This window comes from Vanacampus margaritifer, chromosome 4 (assembly GCF_051991255.1).
Source record: "Vanacampus margaritifer isolate UIUO_Vmar chromosome 4, RoL_Vmar_1.0, whole genome shotgun sequence".
In the NCBI taxonomy this organism is placed as follows: domain Eukaryota; kingdom Metazoa; phylum Chordata; class Actinopteri; order Syngnathiformes; family Syngnathidae; genus Vanacampus; species Vanacampus margaritifer.
In genome coordinates, this window is record NC_135435.1 from 32,440,520 (window position 1) to 32,460,043 (window position 19,524).

General features: G+C 51.9%; 3 protein-coding genes across 13 annotated transcripts; all 3 read right to left on the minus strand.

The window, feature by feature from the left end:
* Positions 1-72: 72 nt before the first annotated feature.
* gtf2a2 (general transcription factor IIA, 2) lies at positions 73-2,265 on the minus strand. Of its 2 annotated transcripts, XM_077564591.1 has the most exons (5): positions 2,110-2,265; positions 1,605-2,019; positions 888-992; positions 685-811; positions 73-213 (listed from the first exon to the last, which is right to left on the minus strand). In XM_077564591.1, exons 2-5 carry the CDS (start codon positions 1,674-1,676, stop codon positions 188-190), a joined length of 330 nt encoding a protein of 109 aa, XP_077420717.1. In that variant the 5' UTR covers positions 1,677-2,019; positions 2,110-2,265; the 3' UTR covers positions 73-187. The 2 variants fall into 2 exon arrangements, with proteins under 2 accessions (XP_077420717.1, XP_077420716.1); XM_077564590.1 differs by having other exon boundaries at positions 1,605-2,159.
* A 930-nt stretch (positions 2,266-3,195) lies between these two features.
* Positions 3,196-9,862, minus strand: cog8 (component of oligomeric golgi complex 8). Of its 3 annotated transcripts, none has more exons than XM_077562779.1 (7): positions 9,720-9,862; positions 8,807-9,294; positions 7,657-7,864; positions 6,633-6,995; positions 5,650-6,093; positions 5,249-5,417; positions 3,196-3,739 (listed from the first exon to the last, which is right to left on the minus strand). In XM_077562779.1, the coding sequence occupies exons 1-7, from the start codon at positions 9,774-9,776 to the stop codon at positions 3,510-3,512; spliced, it is 1,959 nt and encodes a 652-aa protein (XP_077418905.1). In that variant the 5' UTR covers positions 9,777-9,862; the 3' UTR covers positions 3,196-3,509. The 3 variants fall into 3 exon arrangements, with proteins under 3 accessions (XP_077418905.1, XP_077418902.1, XP_077418903.1); XM_077562776.1 differs by having other exon boundaries at positions 5,171-5,417; XM_077562777.1 differs by lacking the exon at positions 3,196-3,739 and adding an exon at positions 3,754-5,020 and having other exon boundaries at positions 5,171-5,417.
* Positions 9,655-19,337, minus strand: katnb1 (katanin p80 (WD repeat containing) subunit B 1). Of its 8 annotated transcripts, none has more exons than XM_077562773.1 (21): positions 19,213-19,337; positions 17,455-17,533; positions 17,235-17,365; positions 17,048-17,165; positions 16,178-16,278; positions 16,044-16,085; positions 15,884-15,967; positions 15,632-15,747; positions 15,488-15,556; positions 14,357-14,507; positions 13,751-13,908; positions 13,527-13,675; positions 13,405-13,455; positions 13,290-13,333; positions 13,120-13,211; positions 12,969-13,089; positions 12,749-12,889; positions 11,650-11,726; positions 11,496-11,570; positions 10,183-10,299; positions 9,655-10,113 (listed from the first exon to the last, which is right to left on the minus strand). In XM_077562773.1, the coding sequence occupies exons 2-21, from the start codon at positions 17,495-17,497 to the stop codon at positions 9,972-9,974; spliced, it is 2,022 nt and encodes a 673-aa protein (XP_077418899.1). In that variant the 5' UTR covers positions 17,498-17,533; positions 19,213-19,337; the 3' UTR covers positions 9,655-9,971. The 8 variants fall into 8 exon arrangements, with proteins under 8 accessions (XP_077418899.1, XP_077418900.1, XP_077418901.1 ...); XM_077562774.1 differs by having other exon boundaries at positions 12,969-13,070; positions 13,101-13,211; XM_077562775.1 differs by having other exon boundaries at positions 12,969-13,211; positions 13,557-13,675.
* Positions 19,338-19,524: the final 187 nt, after the last annotated feature.

The window sequence follows — 19,524 nt, forward strand, 5'->3', positions numbered from 1 at the left end:
CAAAAGACAAAAAACTTTTGGTGGCATTGCAGGCGGCTCGACTGGCTGAGCCGCAACCAAACCACACGCCCGTCTTGACTTTTTTTTATTCAAGTTACAAAACAAGACTGAAGTAAAATGCTGCTGCAAGTTGACACGCACACACATCGATGACACGTCCACTCGAGGGCGTCGGCGGAGGGCGTGGTCAATCGGCGGCGTTGGAGCCGGAATCTGAAAAAGACAAAGCCAACAAAAAGCTACTGATAAGTAGGAGAAGGCGGCGGCGGCGGCTCGCTCCACTTTTGCACAAATGCGTCCCCGCCATTTGTACAAAAACTTCCACGACGGAAAATGCAAACGCTTGCGGAGCTGCCACAAAAGAAAAGAAAGCAAAAGTAAGCAAGCGGCTTCCCCGGAACCTTCCATTGAAAGTCGTCATCGTGGACAGCTGACAAATCAATTGCACTTTTGCAATCTGCTCATCTGCAACCAATTCAAAGGTCGGGAAGCACCAACAAGATTTTGGAAAAACTTTAGCGTGCGTGCGGTTGTGAGAAGCAAACGTGCGAGTGAAGTTCTCAAATTTCTCAGTCCATTTGGATCGGACAAAGTCTGGACGTTGGTTCGACAAGCTGTGACGGCTTGAAAGGCCAAACTTATTTTGGATCGGGCTTGCAGGCAAGCGCTTGTGTCAGCACTTACTCTTTCCGTCGCACGCCACAATCTTGACCTTGTCCACCTTGACCAGGTCGGTGACCTCTCGGAACTCCACGTCGTTCAACACGAACGTCCACACGTTGTCGCAGAAGCGGTACGTGTTGAGTGAACCCTGACAACACAACGGCCACGTCAGCACGGCCGGCTGGACCACACATTTTTCTCCAAAGCGCCGCCGCTCGACTCACCTTGAAGTTGACGCGGTTGCGGACGCGGTTGGCGAGGGCCGTGTTGATGGCTTTGTCGAACTGAAGAAGAACCTGCAGGGCCAACTGGGGCGTGATCTGCTGCGTCTGGCACACACACAACACAACACACACGCTTGCTTTTGTCGTACTTTGATTGAAAAGATTAAGATTATCAGGCTCCTGCAGAACTTTCCGATTAGCTGCTCATTTGAATCAGGTGTGTTAGAGGAGGGAGAGCGCAAAAACATGCTAGGACCGGATTTGGACAAAACGCCTTACAGCATTGAAAACATCTGATCTTGAGGAGCAAAAACAACAACAAAAATCAAGTGTGACGATGGGACCAAACGTGCCGAAACGAGCAAACAAGCTGCGCAGCTCATGCTTGCTTGGATGCTTCTGCGCATCCCCGCTCGGCCAATGAGAGCGCGCGCGTGCGCATTCGTTCAATTTCGGCTCGCAAGTTGCCACATCCAAAATGGCGAAGCGCAGGCGTCGCAAGAAACGTCGAGTATGTGCGTGATGTGGAAAAGTGCAATAAAAGTCCAATCCAGGCGCGTCCCTATTTGTTTGCAAGTTCAACGGCGTGGGAAGGAACGGCGCCACGGGGTGCCCCCCCCTCCCTCCCCTCCTTTCTTTCTCGGCCGGCAAAGTGGCTAATCGCTAGCGTAAACTCCAAGTGTCGCTAGGTTAACACGTAGCAGGCTCGCCGCTCACCTGGATGAGCTCGTCGAGGCTCTCCTGCAGGCTGTTTCCCAGCGTGGTGTTCCTGTACAACTGGTACGCCATGCTCGAACCCAGCACAAACGCCGCGAGGCGACACGCGCTATGCAGACCTCACGGCGATCAGCAAACGTCGGCGCGGCGTCGTCGTCTTCTTTCTTTAGCCGGTTGACAGACTAACGACGACTTCTTCTTCTTCTTCTTCTTCTTCTTCTTCTTCTTCTTCTTCTTCTTCCCTTAGTTGTTGGTAACTAACTTGAGTTGCATTACCGCCACCTTGTGAAATGGAGCCAGACTCTTTTTCTTCTTCCAATTAATGGCGGAATGCAAGCAACTTTCAGGCGCATACCGCCACCTACTGTACAAGAGCGTGTCCCACACTTCTCAAATCAATTTCAACGTAGTTGCCCTGAAAGGTTTGAAAATGACTTCAGTCGGTGAAACACCTGGGATCCATTTCACAACTAACTAACTAACGATGAACAGCGAGTTGACTTACACTGAGAGCGGAAACTCTGCGTTTCCCTTTCCAGGACAGCTGCTTTGAGGTCGTTTGATCAACGCGGAGTAGTTTCACCTGACGTGACAGCTACACTAAAAAGACCAAATCAACGGAGCCCCGATTCGTCGAGTCACCCTGGCAACGGGGAAGCAGAGCGCCCGCCGCCCTCCGTGTCCGCGTTTTTTTCAAATGTTTTTTTTTATTATTAACCCCTCTCAAATCCCCACTGCAAATCTTAATGCGATTTTATGGCGAATTTGAACATGTCTAAAGAAAAAGTAGAGGAAGGCGGCGTTGGAGGACGTTGCGTTACATTTCATGTAATCCTTTGCAATCAGGGGAAGCCTGTTGAATGCTAGCTCATGAATCCATTTCATTTGGGTGCAATCCTGCGAAGGAGAAGCGCACTTGACTTAAGATGAAATATAAAAACATTATTCGGACGTTTTTTTAAAAACCAAAAAACACGGAGCGACTGCAACACACAATATATGCTGTGATGTGAGCGAGCGCGTGACGACGGCGCCGGCAATGTTGCAAATGTGAGGACGGATTCAGTTGTGTATGTAGATGATGGACTAGGATGTGAAACGGTGCCGCTCAAAAAGAAAAGTGTCCAGAAAGGCCAGCATTTCTGTGTGTGGTCTGATAACAATGTCACGACAAATATTTAAATTCCTTGCGCAATATAGCGGCACCTTCATCAACAGTGTCATTGTCAAAAGGTCATGCCACGTTCGTGACAAAAGTGGATTTCACGCTCTATAGACGTGTTTAGGCAAAAACTCAGCGGACTTTGTGAATGAGGAAATGAAATGTGGTGTGTGGCGTAAAGGAGGCGGGGACAGAGAAAAACTCGAGGTTGGTTGTGAATCTGGGGTTGGGCTTCAAGTCATTCTTGCCGCCTGCCGAGCGTTTTGCCGGGAAGGACGAAAGCATTTGACAGGTTGCGCTTGCTCGGACGGGCCCGACTGTCTCATCTGGCGAGCGACACAACGTTATACGGGCGCCCAAGAGACGGACGGGCTGTGGAGGTTTGACTCCCAAGCAGTGTGGCGCGACACACAAATGATCCGATATCAATTCTTTGGACAAAAAGCATTTATTTTCCATAAAAAACTAAAAATCCGTTTTTGCTTTTGTCTCGTAGCAGTCCGGACAATCCAATTGTCTTCCCCGACATGACAGAAGGTCCATCAAGGCTTTGTCTGGACATTTTCTTACACGTCAAATGTGGAAGTCCACAACATTTTCGTGCCACATTTGCTGTTCCAAAACAGCATACAACACCAGCTGGTCGAACTTCCTGTTTGTTAGCCACGCCCACCTGGGAACGGACTTCCGGCATTCAGCGCCGATGAACCTCTTCCTTGGTGGACGGGACGGGATTTGGACGCTCAGGCTTCCGGTTGCTTCTCCGTCTCCGGGTGGTCTTGGCGCCGTATGGGCGCCACCTCCGCGTCTCCCGAGCGCTGCTCTGCGCCCGTCGTGCTGCTGGGCTCGGCGCCGACGTCGGCCGGAGCTTCGTCGTCCTCGGGAGGCAAGAACCCGAGCGGCTCCAGAAGCTTCTCCACGTCCACGCTGGCCAAACGCTCGCCGCCGCTGAGCAGGTGAGACACCGGAACGCCTGCACGCACGCACGCCGCCATCATTAAGAAACGCGCGTTCTGTTTGTGACATGTCATGTTTTGCACACTCATGACACACGGCATCGATGACGGCGAGTTCATCACATGTACGACTTTGGTTGGCTCAACATGTCGCTCGTGTGTATGTAGGACACGTGCCGTGGCGTGACGTCAACATGTGCAATGTACACCATATCACAAAAGTCTGCACACCCCTCACATTTCTGCTTTCACCAGATGCAAACATGAGAAGAAAAGGAAGGACACTTGGACTGAAAAGTGCTCAGTTTTCATCGTTTGGTCCTGCAAAATAAGCTCAATATCAAAGTTCAACCCCTGGCAACAAAAGTGAGTCCACCTCTAAGTGAAAATGGCCAACGTGTGGCCAGCAGATTGCCACTCCTCCATGATGACATCACGGAGCTTCCAGACACTGATCTGAATCTATGGCTGGATAGCCGATGGGCCAAGACTTTTGAAGCCACGAGGCGGCCATATTGCTCCTCCCAAGAAACGTTTCTCGACATATCATCCCATACATTTTCAGTTTCCAAATTGGAGAACATTTGAGACGTACTTAGTAGAAACGGCATGATTTATGATGATTTAAATTTGTTAAACAAGAGGACTTCAGACATTTAACAAATTGTCTTAAATACATGCATAAATCATATACTTAATGATGTTTACAGGATTAATAATTCAACACAAGATGCCTCTGCCAAATCTAATGTTGGGGTCTAAAGAACTGAGCGATAAAAGGAAAAGGGGGTCTTCAAAGTCCACTTTTTTTTTTTTTACTTAAAAAATAGTGACCATCCCGCCGCAACAGCCCGACCCTCCGCAGTCTGCTCGTGAGATGGGAGGAGCAAGATGGCAGCCCTGTGGCTTCAACGGCTTGCACCTGTGTTTATGGGCTATCGGCTATCCAGTCATATATTCAGATGAGTGGTTCCGGACCACCTTCATTTCGTTTGAGGACGGCCCGCACATGCTCAATAGGGTTTAGGTCTGGGGACATGCATTCAGTCAAGCGGCCATGACACTCATGCCGCCGCCACGCTTGCCTGCAGGAAAGGCACGCTTGACCTATCTGAAGCAAATGGGTCTCATCAGACCACAGGATACGCTTCCACATCTTGCAACGATGGCCCCTGCCAGCACTCGGAAGGCGTCCAACGTTGACTTTGGGCAATCTTCGGCAACAAATTTTTTTTTGCCGTGATGTGAGCACGCCTGCTCACCATTCACAGCCGACGCCTTGAAACACCAACGTGATCCTGGGGAGGGAATTTGGACACTTTCACTTAGGGGTGTGCTGACTTTTGTTGCCAGGGCTTGAGTTATTTGGACGGCCCAACCAATGGACAGACAAAGACGGACAACTTTTCAACGTGTCATGCGAGAAGGAATGCGAAGGGTGTGCGCACTTTTGTGACATTGGCCTTGTTGAAAGGGAGGGGAGGGGCAGGATGAGGATGAGGATGAGGATGATGAAGGCTCCTGACCAAGGACGAGCGCCATCTGCTGGGCAGGGAAGAGGACGCGCAGGCAGCGGTCCAGAAAGGGCAGCAGGTCTCGGGCGTAGACGCGGCACATGCGCACGAACACTCGCCGCTCGCCGTCGCTCAACGCCGAGTCCTCGGCGCGGTGGAAGGCCGACAGCTGAGCGCTCACCTGATGGCGAGACGGGCGGCACACGCTGGTGACAAACGGCCCACGTTGGGATGAAAGGTCACGAGGAGTTTCAGGCCTTTGCGTGTCTGCGGCAAATTGAGGAGGACGGCGGCGAACGCCAGCGAACGCCGGCGATGGCGTCGGTCTCCATATGCGCCGGCGCCCGCTTCCACGCATCGCCGGCTCATCGTGACCTTTCCCGCCAAACTTTGAGCCAGCGCGTTTGTCTTACGTGGCCGAGGGCGCGGAGCAAGTCGGCCGTGACGCGCTGGACGAGCGCCAGGGGGCAGCAGAGGCGCAGCTCGTTGAAGGCGACCAGGATGCGGTTGAGGAAGCGACCCAGCGGCGGGAAGTCCAGGAGGACGGCGGGCGGCGCCAGCGTTCCGGCCGGCTCCGCCGTTTGGCCGCGGGAGGCGGCGGGCCCCGGCACGGAGGGCGCGGCCACCGGCGCGTACGCGTTCATGTCCCGTTGGAAGTGCGCCGCCGCCTCGCGCGCCGCGCTCCCGAAGGCGTCGGCCGCCGCCCGCGCCAAAGCGGCCGCCATCCGGCCGCGGAAGTCCACGCCCACCCGGCTGAAGGACAGGCCCAGGTACATGCACTGTGCCGCCAGCGAGTCCAGGCGGGTGCCCACGCCGCGCCGGAGGTCGCGCTCCAGCACCGCCACCAACTCGCACACCTGCGCAAAAAACAAACGCATCTTAGTCGCCACGGACGGACGGACGGACGGACGGACGGCTGCTAGCTGGTGCTGCACAGCCAATCACAATTCCAAAGGTGAACATTTGTCACATGTCGGTATGAAGGTCCATGGAAATAAACTTCGAATTCACGAATAAACATTCGCATTTGCGCAGCCATCGTTGGCAAACTTTCAACTAAGTTCACGGTTGTTGTTGTTGTTTTGTTTTTTATTGCAAATCGGGACCTTTGGCCAGCGCCGACGTGGACGTGCAGCCAACAAGCTTTTCGAGACTCCATTCATTAACGCGATACTAAAACTGCCACATTGTCGTCGCCATTTGAACTCATTTGCTACCAAAAACGTTGTCATTTAAATGTCGGCAAAAACACTTTGATACGTTTTTTATGCTGGAGCATAAGAAGGCTTTGATGCAGCCTCTCAACGGAAGAGAAGGCTTGAAGCAATGGCAGTAATTACAAAGACAGCCAGCAGGTGGCAGCAGAGTATGTGAGCGTTATGTTTCGGGTCGTCACCTCGGCGAGCACCCAGCCGTGCAGGATGTCGGGCCGGTGCGAGGCGGCGGCGGGCCGGCGCTGCTCCGAGAAGATGGCGCGGTACTGCGTGATGATGTCAAAGAGGTGCACGCGGCACGCCTCGGCGCTCTTGCTGACGTGCGCGTAGGGCTCGCCGTCCGGGACGCCGTCCAGCGCCGCGCGCAGCCAGGCGCCGCGCGCCTGCAGGAACTTGACGCGGAGCTCCGCCTCTCCGAAGGCGTCCATTCGCCGCAGGTAGCCCACCACGCGCAGGCACGACGACAGCTGCCCGTCACTGCGCAGCTGCTGCAGCAGCTGAAGCAGCATCAGCTGAGCGCTCGCACCCACTTCGCGCACCAGGCCCTGAACGCGCACGCACACACACACACGTGACAGTGTTCAGGGTTGGGCTGTCACATTTTAGCATGCTTTTACCAAAGTGCTACTTTTCAAACCGCCTCTTTCAAGTTCCTGACCTCCAATCGACCTTCTTTCTCACGCATGCAGGAGGGACGAGCAAGAGGAAAGACACACTCATTCATGGGCATCGTCCTTCAAATAAATAAATAGATGGTGCCAGTGGGTACCAGTTAGGCCCAAGGACAACATGAGTAGCCTTTGATGGGACAGTGTGACTTACTAAGAAGAATGTTAACATTTATTGAAAGTTAACATTTAAAAATAGATGGGGGATTTTTGGACACTGGCAACGCTTTAACGTTTCAACGCTCGTTGCCTCTCACACAACATGAAGATGAAATTAACACTTCCTGCGCCACCTACAAAATAAGAGTTCATATATTTGCTTGATTGTGACGCAAGCTGTCCACATTTGACATTCTGGCCTGTCCAAAAGCGAACGAACGGAGCCGATGTCAATCTGAAGACTTTGGTAAAGAAAATTTGAGCCCTGGAATGAAAATAAGCGTGTTTAAGACATTTAAGGCCTAAAATGGAAGTTTCTGAATTGCCGACTTTTTTCCACCCGCGGCCAAACGAGATCTCGTGTGAACGGTTGTGGTACCCGTATGACAGGAAGCGCGCCGTGTTTCTTGTCCAGCCGGCGGACGTACGCGGCCAGCTCCAGCGCTTGGTCGTAGTAAGCGTTGCGCACGCACGTGTCCATCAGCTGCGGGATCTCCAGGATCTCCAAGATCTCCGTGTGGCGGTTCAGCGTCAGCGTGTTCATGCGACGGCTGGCCGACATCTGCTCCGCCTCCTTGGCGAAGCTCCTGAACGCAAGCAAGCGTGGTTAGCGCTCAGCTGTCCCAATCACAACTTCCGCCACCAAAACAGAAAAAAGACAAAACAATCGGCATTTTTGTCAAATTTTGGATGGACGTTAAGGACGCAACTTACGCATTTCCTCGACTGTCCATTTGAATTCATGTCCGTTTTTTTTTTTTTTTTTTTTAAATAAAGGCCAGATTAACCTATTGGAATTGTAAGGTGAAGGGCAAATAAAATGAGATCAATTTATGTACGATTTGAAAATCCACTCAGATACGGAGCAACTGACAAGACTTGAGTTTGTCACAAATGTTGAGTCTGTGTGGGACGTCCGTCAGCACACCTGATTTAAACCATCAGCAAGCTCCGCAGAAACCCCAGAACGATCCTGATCATTTGATTCAGGTGTGTTGGAGGATGGGAACCTCAAAGACATGGCAGACCCTGTCCCTCGAGGACCCGGGTTTTTGCGACCCATGACCCGGATGGCGCCTAAACTCAACTGACTTCGCAACCAACTCCCAAATGACTCAAACTAGCAACCCGACAATTGAAGTGACAACTTCAACCAGCATAAAAGGCAGCACCGATTTGGAGAATCAGAAGACAGCTTCAGGCCAAAGGGCCTTTTTTGTGTCTATTGAATGAAAATCTGCTTCCAAACACCTTCAACATTCGAGCACTGATTAGTTGTCAACTGATCTCCGCCGGCCTTTGCGATTGGTCTGCTACCCGGGGAAGCCCTTCTCCCATTGGCTGACAACTTCGTTTCACTTGGTGACGTCCTCCAATAAGCGCCGACGGGGCGACATTCTGTTCACGGACTGGACACGTCAACAAACGGCGTCGCTTGACCGACAAACTCGAGAATGAAAAAAAAAAATAAAGAGAGAACCTCGCAAATGGAACATTATGGGTCAAGTGTGTGTGTGTTGTAGGCGGACCGGCATCTCTGTTCTAGGGCGGGCAGCTTGTCGAGCAGCCGCGACACGGCGGCCTCGACGAGACCGAAGTCTCGGTAGATGCGCTCCGTGCAGTCGGCGGTGCGGATGAAGGTGTGGTAGTTGGCGAAGGCCAAGTGTCGGGTCTGCTCCAGGATGCTCGCTCGCTCGTCCGCCAGCCGATCCTGCTCGCGGCCCAACTGCTCCACGCCGAACGAGCTGAGCTCCGCCAAGTAGGACGCCAGGTCCGCCCTGTCCCTCCAACTGTCCGGGAAACAGTCCTGAAAGACGGACGCCAAATTGCTCTCGTCCTCCACGTCCACCGTCGCCATGGCCGGGGCCCGGGAGGAGAACAAACAAACAAAAATGTCCTGCGAAGTACCACGAAAAAGCCCCCAAGCAAGCACAATTTGCTTCCGCGTCTTCTTCTTCTCTTGTTTCTTGGCGCCGGCCCAAGTGCAGACGTGCTCTTCATCCCCGCCCGGCGCCCTCTAAAGGATATTTTAAGACATTGTAAAATTAGGTTTCCAAATGATTCTTTTTTTCCCATGAAATATGTTTGCAGAGTTTTCAAAGCATATGACTTGAATATTTAGTCACGCACTAAGCCATGAAGTTATTTTGAGAAGCAATGACCTCTTTCAAAGGCACAATTTAGACCGTGTTGATACGTGCATGCCACCCACAGGTTCGCAGTGTTTTAGCAGATCATACCACATGAAAGCTTGCAATAACAACACCCCCCCAAAAGGTGCTTATTTGAGCCAGTGTGGTTGCAGCACTCATCCCAACCTCTTCCACTTTGAGCCCGGAGCAACCCTAATCGCCGTGGTAACCAGGCTCAACTCAAGTCATCTTCAAATGTTTTTATTTCCAAAATGCATAAAAGTGCAACAATGACATCGACAATCGTTACCTGGAGAATGTCAACATTTTGATGGAGTGGACGGAACACATTGACGAGATGCGCCATCAAAAGGCCCGTCTCGACGCAGTCCGTTGTCCATCAGTGCCGACTGGCCAATCGCGACATGCCAACTTCCACATCAAACTCAAAATCCCCTCGCAGTAGAACAAATGCGCGCTTGCAATCATCCATCGCTGCCGACCCCCCCGAGTGGCATTTTCAGGGGAAGCGCATCCAGATCCCGTTTGGACGTAGCGGCGCTCACAGGTGTTGGTCCAGCTGCGCCAAGAGCATCCGCAGTTCCCCGAAGGCGCAGCCGTGCCGGCCCACCTGCGCCGCTTTGCTCTTCACCACGTTGTTGATGTTCTGTAGCTGTTTGCAGCACACGCGGCACTTTTGCTGCCTGGAGAGGGTTGGAGGTTAAAGGGGGGTCGGACGGGGGTCGGACTCCGCGCTTCACGTGACCACTCACCGTTCCTCTCGCGTGACGTCCACGCCCACCGATGGCCCCGCCCTCAGCATGTCCCAGATGAGCGGCCAGAAATATTTCATGATGATCTTCAGGGACGTGCAGCCGCACTGCATGTAACTGACACACGCGCAAACATAAACACGCTAAAAGTCACTTTTGAAAGCCGGCAGTCAGTAAAGGAAGTTTGCAAGTGACTTGAATCGTTGCGTTGAGCAGATGGCGACAAGCCCGCCTCACATCATAAATAGATAAATAAGTCACACCCACTTTCGACACGAAAAAGTGCATTTTCAACTTGAACAAAGTTCATTTCTATTTCAAATTAAATGAAGACAAATAATTATTTTCATTAAAAAAAAGACGGGAGTCTTCTGGATTTGGATTGACATAAATTTGTCCTTTAAAAAAAGGAATTCAACAGCCAGTCCCTTTTTCAATGTAAACCCTTTTTGAATGTAGCGATTCAATGTGAGGACCTCACACAATCGGACTTGTTCGTTTTCTGTTTTCTGACGCCGTAGTTAGCATTGTCAAGCGTTCATATTTGAGTTTTTGTTGGACGCAAACGCAAAATAGTGACTGGACTGGCATCCTGAAAACACAAAAATCTTTCAGACTTCTTCCTTTTGCGAGCCGTCCACGCGCCGAAGACGACGGATGATGCGACTGCTTCAGGTGGGAATATGAATTGGAAAACCCCCACAATGCCTTTGGCTTTTTTTTGGGATAACGTCTGTTGTATTTGTCTGCTGACTTTGCTGTCGGGAATCCTCCATTGGATGCAAGACGCGTGCGTGAGGTCGGCAGCCCTGACGGTCACCTTGAAAAAGTCCCTTTCTTACTTGACGCCATTTCAAAAGTAACTAAGTTAGATTCCACCTTACTTTCATCAGACGCTGACAATTCCGCTTAAGATGAAAATGACAACTGGCTTTGCCAATACTTCATTGAAGTGCATACTTAACAGTAAATGAAATTCAAATAAAATACAGCCTTGTTGAACCAACATAAATAATTGCTTAACTGATTTGATTACTAGTTAGTCAAAATGGCGGCAAATTTTGAGCAAGGCTAACGTCACTGGCATCACCTGAGCGAGGCCCAAATGCTTGCTTGTCATTGTCAGGTATGTTTTGCTTTTGCTTTCTCACTACCGCCCCCCGCAGGCGCTCGACCGCAAGCGCTCTCACACTCATGTGATTTGCGTGGGCGGCTTCGTCAATATAATCGGCAAAGTGACGAGGAGCAGCCGGAGTCTGACGACGTGTGCGGCCATCGCGAGGTGCTCGTCGTGATGAAAGGCATCAACTGACCTTTCGTATTTACTCTGCAGCAGTTTGTCAATCTGAGGGAGACTGCTTGCGCACACGTCCAGTTTCCATAGCGACCTGAAAGCACAAACGCACACGGTGTGTCGTCCGCATGGCACGCGGCCGCTGTGCGTGCGTTTGCTTGCGTGCGACTGACGGCTGCACGTTGATGATGTTGAGGACGTCCACCACGATGGAAAGGTCGTCCATGGCCACGGCGGCGTCCAGGGCGCTCTGCGGACATGAAAATAGATTCTCTGCCACCAGATCAAAGACAGGTTGCCAACATGGCTGAATGAGTATTGACCGCGGTGCCAACTTGTACTCGTTAGTCCCAAGGACAACACCGGGTCTGTTCTACAAATGGCTCACTGGTGAGAAACAATTGTGACTTACTAAGAAGAATGTTAACATTGAAGGATTTATTGAAAGCTAACACGGTACACGTTTCTTCAGTACCAAATATTCAGAATTTTGTTGAAAAAGAAAACAGATTGTCTTCAATTGGACAAAAAAAATACTGCTTGCATTTAAGGCCAAATATAAAAATAAAAATAAAACTAAATAAAAAGAGGTCATGTTGGATCAAAAACAGTGATATGGCCGTATTGCTGCCAACGGCGTCAGAATGGAATGCGGGCCATGCCTGGTTTGAGTGAAGGTACGAGTTTTGTGCTCGTCGACGGCGTGTGCGTGACCCGATTGTTGATTTGCAGGTCGGAAGGGCAAAAAGCCATCTTGGAGGCGATGGCGTTCAGATTTGTGGCCGACCTTTTAAGACTCTTTTCAATGAAAAAGAAATTGAACCGGACTGCCCGCACGTGTCCGATTGTTTGTCAGAGTTAGAGGAAGTTTGTTGTGGACTTTTCTTTAAGCTCTTGTCGATTTGGACGGAGCGGCCGGACGACTCGGATGACGTCAACTCGGTCGCCTCAATTGCCAGCGTTGCAAAATATCAACATACAATTTGTAAAGATGAAAGTCACAAAAGGACGCACGCACATCGACGGAAGAGGACGAGGGCCAGTGAAGAGAGAAAAAAAAAAGGTTGGATTCTCAGAATTCTCACTTTGAAGTCAGAATTCTGAGATGAGATGAATTCACAATTCAGAATTTTCACTTTAAAAGGGAGAATCCTGCCAAGCTTTTTCTTTCTCTCCTGGCCTTCACGCTCGTCCGTAGCAAGAGAAATAAAAAGAAAACGCCAAAGCTCTTTGTTTGCGCGCGTTTGCTGACGTTGCACGAGCGCGACTGACCTTGATGCCGTGGCGGCCCCACACGTCCCTGACGCTTTGCAGGTTCTTGTGGCGGTTGGCGAGGACCACGCACATGGTCTTGTGGCCGTTGCGGATGTGATTCAAAACCTCGTTTTCGCTCAGGATGACGCCGCGACGGCCCTGCAGGGAAAAGCGCATGGCAGGCGAGACCGACGCCGCCGCAAGAGCACCGCCACAACGTTGTGAGAGGAAGCCTCACCGACAGGAAGTCGGCCACGTTGAGGCCGCTGGGCTCGTGCCTGCCCACCGGGAAAATTTGCGGCGGCGGGGGGGCCGGCTCGCTGGCGGGCGGGGCGGGAAACGGCTGGCCCGCGGCGGGCGGGGCGGGAAGCGGCGGGCCCGCCGCGGGTGGGGCGGGAAGCGGCTGGCCCGCGGCGGGACGTGTCACGCAGGCCATTACCGTCGGCTCCACCCTCTGGATGCGCGTGACTAACGGAGAACCCTGCGGTACACACGCGCGCACGCACACACTTTGAGAGGCGGCGCACACTTTGACGGGGACGACGTCGTGTTCGCTGACCGGCTGCTGGTGGAGAAAAAGCGGCGAGTTGTTGACGGGCGGTTCTGAGGAGAGAAGGGAGATGGCGACGGCCGTCAGACCGTGTCATCAAATGACGTGATGCGCCGTGACTCACCGTCCTGGGGCGGGGCGCGAAAAGGCTCCGGCATCCTGGGAGGCGTCCGAGCTGAACGCAAAACAATCGGCATGAGTGACAAGCGAGTCGCGTCGGCACCTGGCGTGACGTCACGTGCGCACATATGGCATTGCGGGGCTGGAAGATCTCACGGTAGTCTTGCGCGTTGTGGATCTCGGCCGACGAAACTTTCTCGTCAGCCTCGTCCTCGCTGGCGCTCCGCCTTTCGCCCTCGGGACTCCGCCTCTCCGCTTCGGCGCTCCGCTTGAGGCTGCCGACATCACGGGGAGACGTTACGCCGGGCGGCAGAAAGTCACGCCGCACGAGAGCCGTCACCGCGTCTGACCCTTGAGATGGCCGTTGGTAGCTGCGGCGTAGTTTGGCGTCGGCGGGCGGCGCCGGCGCGGCCTCGTCATCGGCGCCGGCGGCATCGGCGCTCCTCTTCACGTGCTTCAGGTCCACCACGTAGGTGGACACGCCGCTCAGCTGGTGAGACACGCCCATCTGACACGCAAAACACACGTCAGCTGCCAACCGTGCGCAAATGAGTTAATTGCATTCCTTCACAATTAACTGCATTAACCTTATTATTGTATCAACATCAAACCAGTAGGACGAGATACGTTTTTAACTTCCTCCTACCCCTTTTGAACATGTTATCGCTTTTCTTTCTTCCTATTTTTTTTTTTTTTTTACTTCAACTTATATTTTATACTTGTAATGTGTTTTGTGTTTAACCGATGTTTATATGTTCAATAAAACCATAAACAAAACACAACAACAACAAAATGAAGGGTAAAATTTGGCAATTCTTTGCACCAAAGCAACTTATTACGCCTCATTAGCGTGGATAGAAATGTGGCCCTTGAACCCAAACGAGTGTATCCGATGACCTACGAGGCGATCGAGGCCTCCGGCGCGAGTCATTTGGGGACGGCGGGACGATACGCACCAGCTGCTGGTTGCAGAGCGCCAGGTCAGCCAGCGGCCCCCAGCCCACCGTCACCGCGTCCAGCCAGCGCTCGGGTTCCCACGCGCACACGCGAAGGACGTCGGCGTGGCCGCTGAACAGGCAGCTGCCGTCGGCACTAAACGTCACACACCTGCAGACGCAAACACACGATTCTTTGGACCGTGACGACGACCGGCAGGTGCAGGCGAGCGTTTCTGTGCGCGGGTTGCCAACTGTTAGCATTCAAGCTCTTTCCAAACGGTCCCCGATCGCTAACCCTTCTGTGTGCGTGCTTTGGCTAATAGCTTCCTTTGCTACATGTTAGCATGCCAAGTGTTAGCATTGAAAGGATTCTCATTGGACGCGCCAACAAGTTCGACGTCCAAAAGTTGATGGACGGTTGACATTTGGAAGCAACGTGACCTCAACGTTGTGGATTTGTGAAGGTGCTCATTTTGGAGCCAATCGACACTTTTTGAAGGACGCCTCATTTGTGTCCTTGTTAGCCGACTAAACGCTGTCAAGAAGCTTTGAAGGAAGGTTTTCAGTTCTCAATCATTTTGAAATCCCACCAATCATTTCAATCATGTGGCAAAAAAAAAGCTTGAGCACATCAGTGTACATTTTTGTTAGTTTGATCGGGTTTGACATGGGTGGCACAAAGCTGACGTTTGGGTTGGGCTGAATCCAAAAATTGGGCTCATTCTCCCACTTAAGGGTCAAACGCTAGCTAGCATGGCCGAGAAGAACACGTGGTGTTGAAGGGACAACGAAGACTGAGCTCATTTTGGGAACAATTAACTTAGTTCCCAAAAAGTCATTATTCGGAATGTTACGTTTGTGAACTCAACTGTCAACTAGTTGGCGTAGAACATAAACTTCTCCAACACTGACAGGGAGGAAAACAATCTGGCCTAAAAGTAACTTTGTTGGGAAAGAAAAAAAAAATGGAGCAGGATCGTGAATTTGTTTACCCACAGACGATGATGGTGAGTCTATTATAAAAAATTCTGACCAAATTCTGAACATGAACAAGTTCAAGTATCCGTTCACAAAATTCATGTGATCGTGGACTGCTCGTGCACTTTGACCCCTTCCGATACACCTTTGCCTTTTGTTGCATGGATTCACCTGACGGCAGCCGTGTCCTGCAGCGCCCCCACCTGGCAGAACTTCTCCAGATCCCACAGCCTCACCCACCTGCGCACACGCACGCGCGCACACGTCCTGATTTGATGCAATGAGGGCGCGCCGGCACGTGACGGCGAGGCCTACCCGTCGGCGCCGCCCGAGGCCAGCAGGTACTCGTTGGGGTGAAACTTAATGGCGGCGACGGTGGCCGTGTGCGCGGTGAACTCCGTGATGGTCTTGGCCTGCTTCAGGTCCCACAGCTGTCACCAAACACATCAACATGTTACAAGCTCCACTGACGAATGCATTCTGTTAGCATAAAGCTAGTGGCCATCAACCATTTTTGGGTCTGCTGAGTATTTTGGACATTTTTTGCTTGGTGACCAGCCCCCTTACCTTGACCGTGCAGTCGTCACCGGCCGACGCCAACCACTTGCCGTCCGGGCTGAAGGCCACGCTCCGAACGGCCGCCGTGTGACCCTGGAAGAGGTCGCGGTCACGTGACTTCCAAGCCGCCAATCACATCAAACAAAGACGCGGCCGGCCAGCAGCTCACCTTGTACCTGTAAATGGGACCTTTCCGCCGCAAGTCCCACATCTGATGCCGGCCGTGGTCACGTGACACAGGACAAGGTCACATGACGTTAGCCGACGTAAGCACACACTCAAAACACACGCTCACACACAGACCTTGATGTTGGTGTCAGTGGAGCCGGACACCAAAAAGTCCCCAAACGGATGGAACCCAAAACTGGTGATGCTGGATTTGTGTCCCGGGAGAGTCCGCAACACTGCGTCCACGCACACACACAGCAAGCTTCAAAGTTGGAGCTGATTCCAAAGCAAGTGGAAATGCAGACAGATCAAGAGCAACGGCAGCCGTCCCTTGTTTATGGCGCGAACGCCGATATTATTATTTGCCCACATTTGACAGCTTCCGGCAAAATAGCAATGCAAAATCCGCAGGCAGGTGCAGAGATGATTTTTGTCCACTCTCACATCGGACTGTTGTATCCACGTCCTGAAATGTGTGCGGCTTGCAGCTTGTTTGCAAAAAAAAATGGTTGAGGAACGTGCTTCGTTTCTAACGCCGCTTTTCCATTGGACTAAAACAGCCGCATGCTACGCTACGCCGCACGCTACGCCGCACGCGCCACAAAAAGATGCAAATGTGAAGATTGCAAAGACATGCAATCATTTTCATATGGAATTGTTTGCTTTCTTCGGAATTGGACGCAAATTGAGCTTACCGTAAACCACGCCCAAATGACCTAATAAACCAATCAAGACGCAAGACGTCATGTCTGCGACGGCGCTGTGGGACATGCTCAAGTCCTTCTTCTTGGCTGGCTGGCGCCAATCCACACCAACATCAGCCAGTGTGTGTGTGCGTGTGCTTGAACACAAAAGCAAAACGGGAAAAAAAAAAGTGCAGTACAAGGGACGGCTGCGTGCACAATCGGTGAAAAAAAGTAGTAAGCGCAAGAGTGCAAGTACGAAGGCAGCTGAAAGGAAAGGAAAAGGACAAGACAAGACAAGACGATGAGGAAGTGTTCTGACTCTTGGCGGCCTCCAGGTCCCACACCAGGATGGATCCCGACTGCGAGCCGGTGGCCAACTGCTCCTCGGACGCGCTGAAGTGGACGACCTCCACCGCCTTTTTGTGGCCGCACAGACTCTGGCAAACACGCGTGTAAACATGACGGCCAGCGGGTGGCGCTAGACGGCGCGGCGGCACGGGAAGTACCATGATGCAGTTGGCCTTGCTGACGGACCAGATGTTGACTTTGCAGTCCTCGCCGCCGCTCGCCAGGAGGCGGCCCGTACTTTTGCCCAGAGAGGCGCAGCAAACGCGACTGGCGTGAGCCTCAAACTCCTCTGCACGCACGCACGCACATACAGGATGTCGTCACAACAGAACCGGCGTGCCGGACGACGCGTGGGGACAAACAGGAAGTGAGACTCACGCAGACGCCAGGAAATCTTGGTGGTGCCGGCGGCCGCCGCCATGACGACACTCGCCCGCCCGCTCGTTCTTGCCGTTCTCTGTTGAAAAAACATTTCCACAACTTACGAAAGCCAACACATCATGTCAAAGGCCTCAGGTGGGCTAACAAAAGTAGCATTGTTAGCATAGAGGTTGAAAACGCGGCACGTGTCACTTGTTTGTGTATCGCGGCAGCCAAACAACGGCAACATGAACACACACACATGCTAACGGCGGCCCGCTGGGTCGGGGCCACCCAAACTTCACCGACGCGGGTCCGAGTGAGACGTCCCGTTCAGATGAAATCCAGACGCTCATGCTTTTCTCATTGCTAATATTCAATATTTGGACTTTGATCCACTTGAATGGATCCATCAGATTTGCTCTTTTGGTCTGGTTGTGCACATTCCATCGCCATCGTTTACTGGCGAGCACTGAGATGACACGTTTCTGAACTTCCAGCCGCCGGCAGGCCAACGACGGCTTTTTCCATGTCAAGTCACCAGAACCTCCCCAGTCGGTGACATCTCTTCAAGTTGCCTCAAGTCAAGTCAAAGTCTCTTCGCTCAGACCGTAGACGCTTTTCAGTTATTTGGGTGCCACGCCCACTTTTGCTATAAGGGTTAGCACCATTTTTATTTTTAGTTTTAATGAATACAAATAAACCTTGATTTTCCAACTCCTTCAACACTGAACCAAAAGCCATTCTTCCCCAATCCTGGTCCTCGACGGCACAGATTTGCAGATTTGAGACGTTTCTGCCCTCCAACAACACCTGATTCTAAAGAATTGTTAGCCCGGGTCCTGATGAGGAGGCGCAAATATAACCACATCACCACCCCGGTCCTGAAATCCCTCCACTGGTTGCCACTTCAATACATGAAAAAACAAAAAACAACAACTGCCTTCTCACCCACAAATGCATTCATCAAACTGCCCCTACTCGGCCTCCCTTCACGATGCCACAGCACACCTTGGCTCCTCCTTCTCCACCAGCCAAGGTCCAGATTCGCCACCATGGGCGACAGGGCCTTCCAGAGACCCCGAGGGCTCCACAAAATATGGAAGTAGAAAAAATAAAGGCCTCAAGTTCTTTTTTTTTTTTTTTAAAGGCCTACTATTCTTTTTAACCGTATTATTATCAGGCTTCTGGAGAGCTGATTTATATGAATCAGGTGTGTTGGAGGACGGAAACATCTCCAAACTCCTACAGGACTGATCCGTCCCTCGACCAGCAGGATTGGGAAGCCTTTCTATATGATAGTATTTTTCGGGTCGAGAGCTCGATCCTCTAGAGCAGGTGTGCCCAAGTCCGGTCGTCCCTCGAGAGAAAACGAGACAGTTGGCAGCTTTTTGTGTTGTTTTGAAAGTTTGCCGACCAAGCCGGCATGCGAACCGACGACTTTCGGAAGGAAGGCCTTCAACTTCAAACTGGCTCCGGACGCATCATGAACAAGTTGGACAATGGATGAGCACCAACGTGTCAAGTCCGAACCAAAGTTGACTCGTGAAGGCGCGACGCTGAGCGGACGAAGCTTCCAGAAAAAGAAGGCGAGCGGCGGCAAAAGCCTCCGAGCGGCGGCAAAAGCCTCCAAGCAGCGGCTAGCTCGTTAGCCGACAGCAGGCGTTACCGCCGACAGCAAACAAGCTCGAGACGACACCAAAAAATAAGAGAGAAAAAGGAAGAAAAAAAAAGAAGCTCAGTGCAGTCAGCAGAAGGTCGACTTGTGCTTGTTACCTGCTCAGCTCAGCTCCAACTTGTAACTTGTCGCCGTCCGGAATAAGGAGAACTATGTTGACAAATGGAGGCGCGTGCGCACTGCGCAGCTGGCCGTTGCCGAGAACGTCACACAGGGGTTGCCCAATGCCAATGACTCGCCATTGGGAGAAGTGAAGCCACCGGCGGCCATCTTACGTTGCCACTCACGAAGCCCACTCAACTCGGATACATCGATTTTTCCGCGTTTTCCCGTTATTTTCTGGCTCTACGGCGAAAATGTACATTTCATTGCTAAGGAAACACTTAATTTTCTCATTTCGGGTGGCCAAA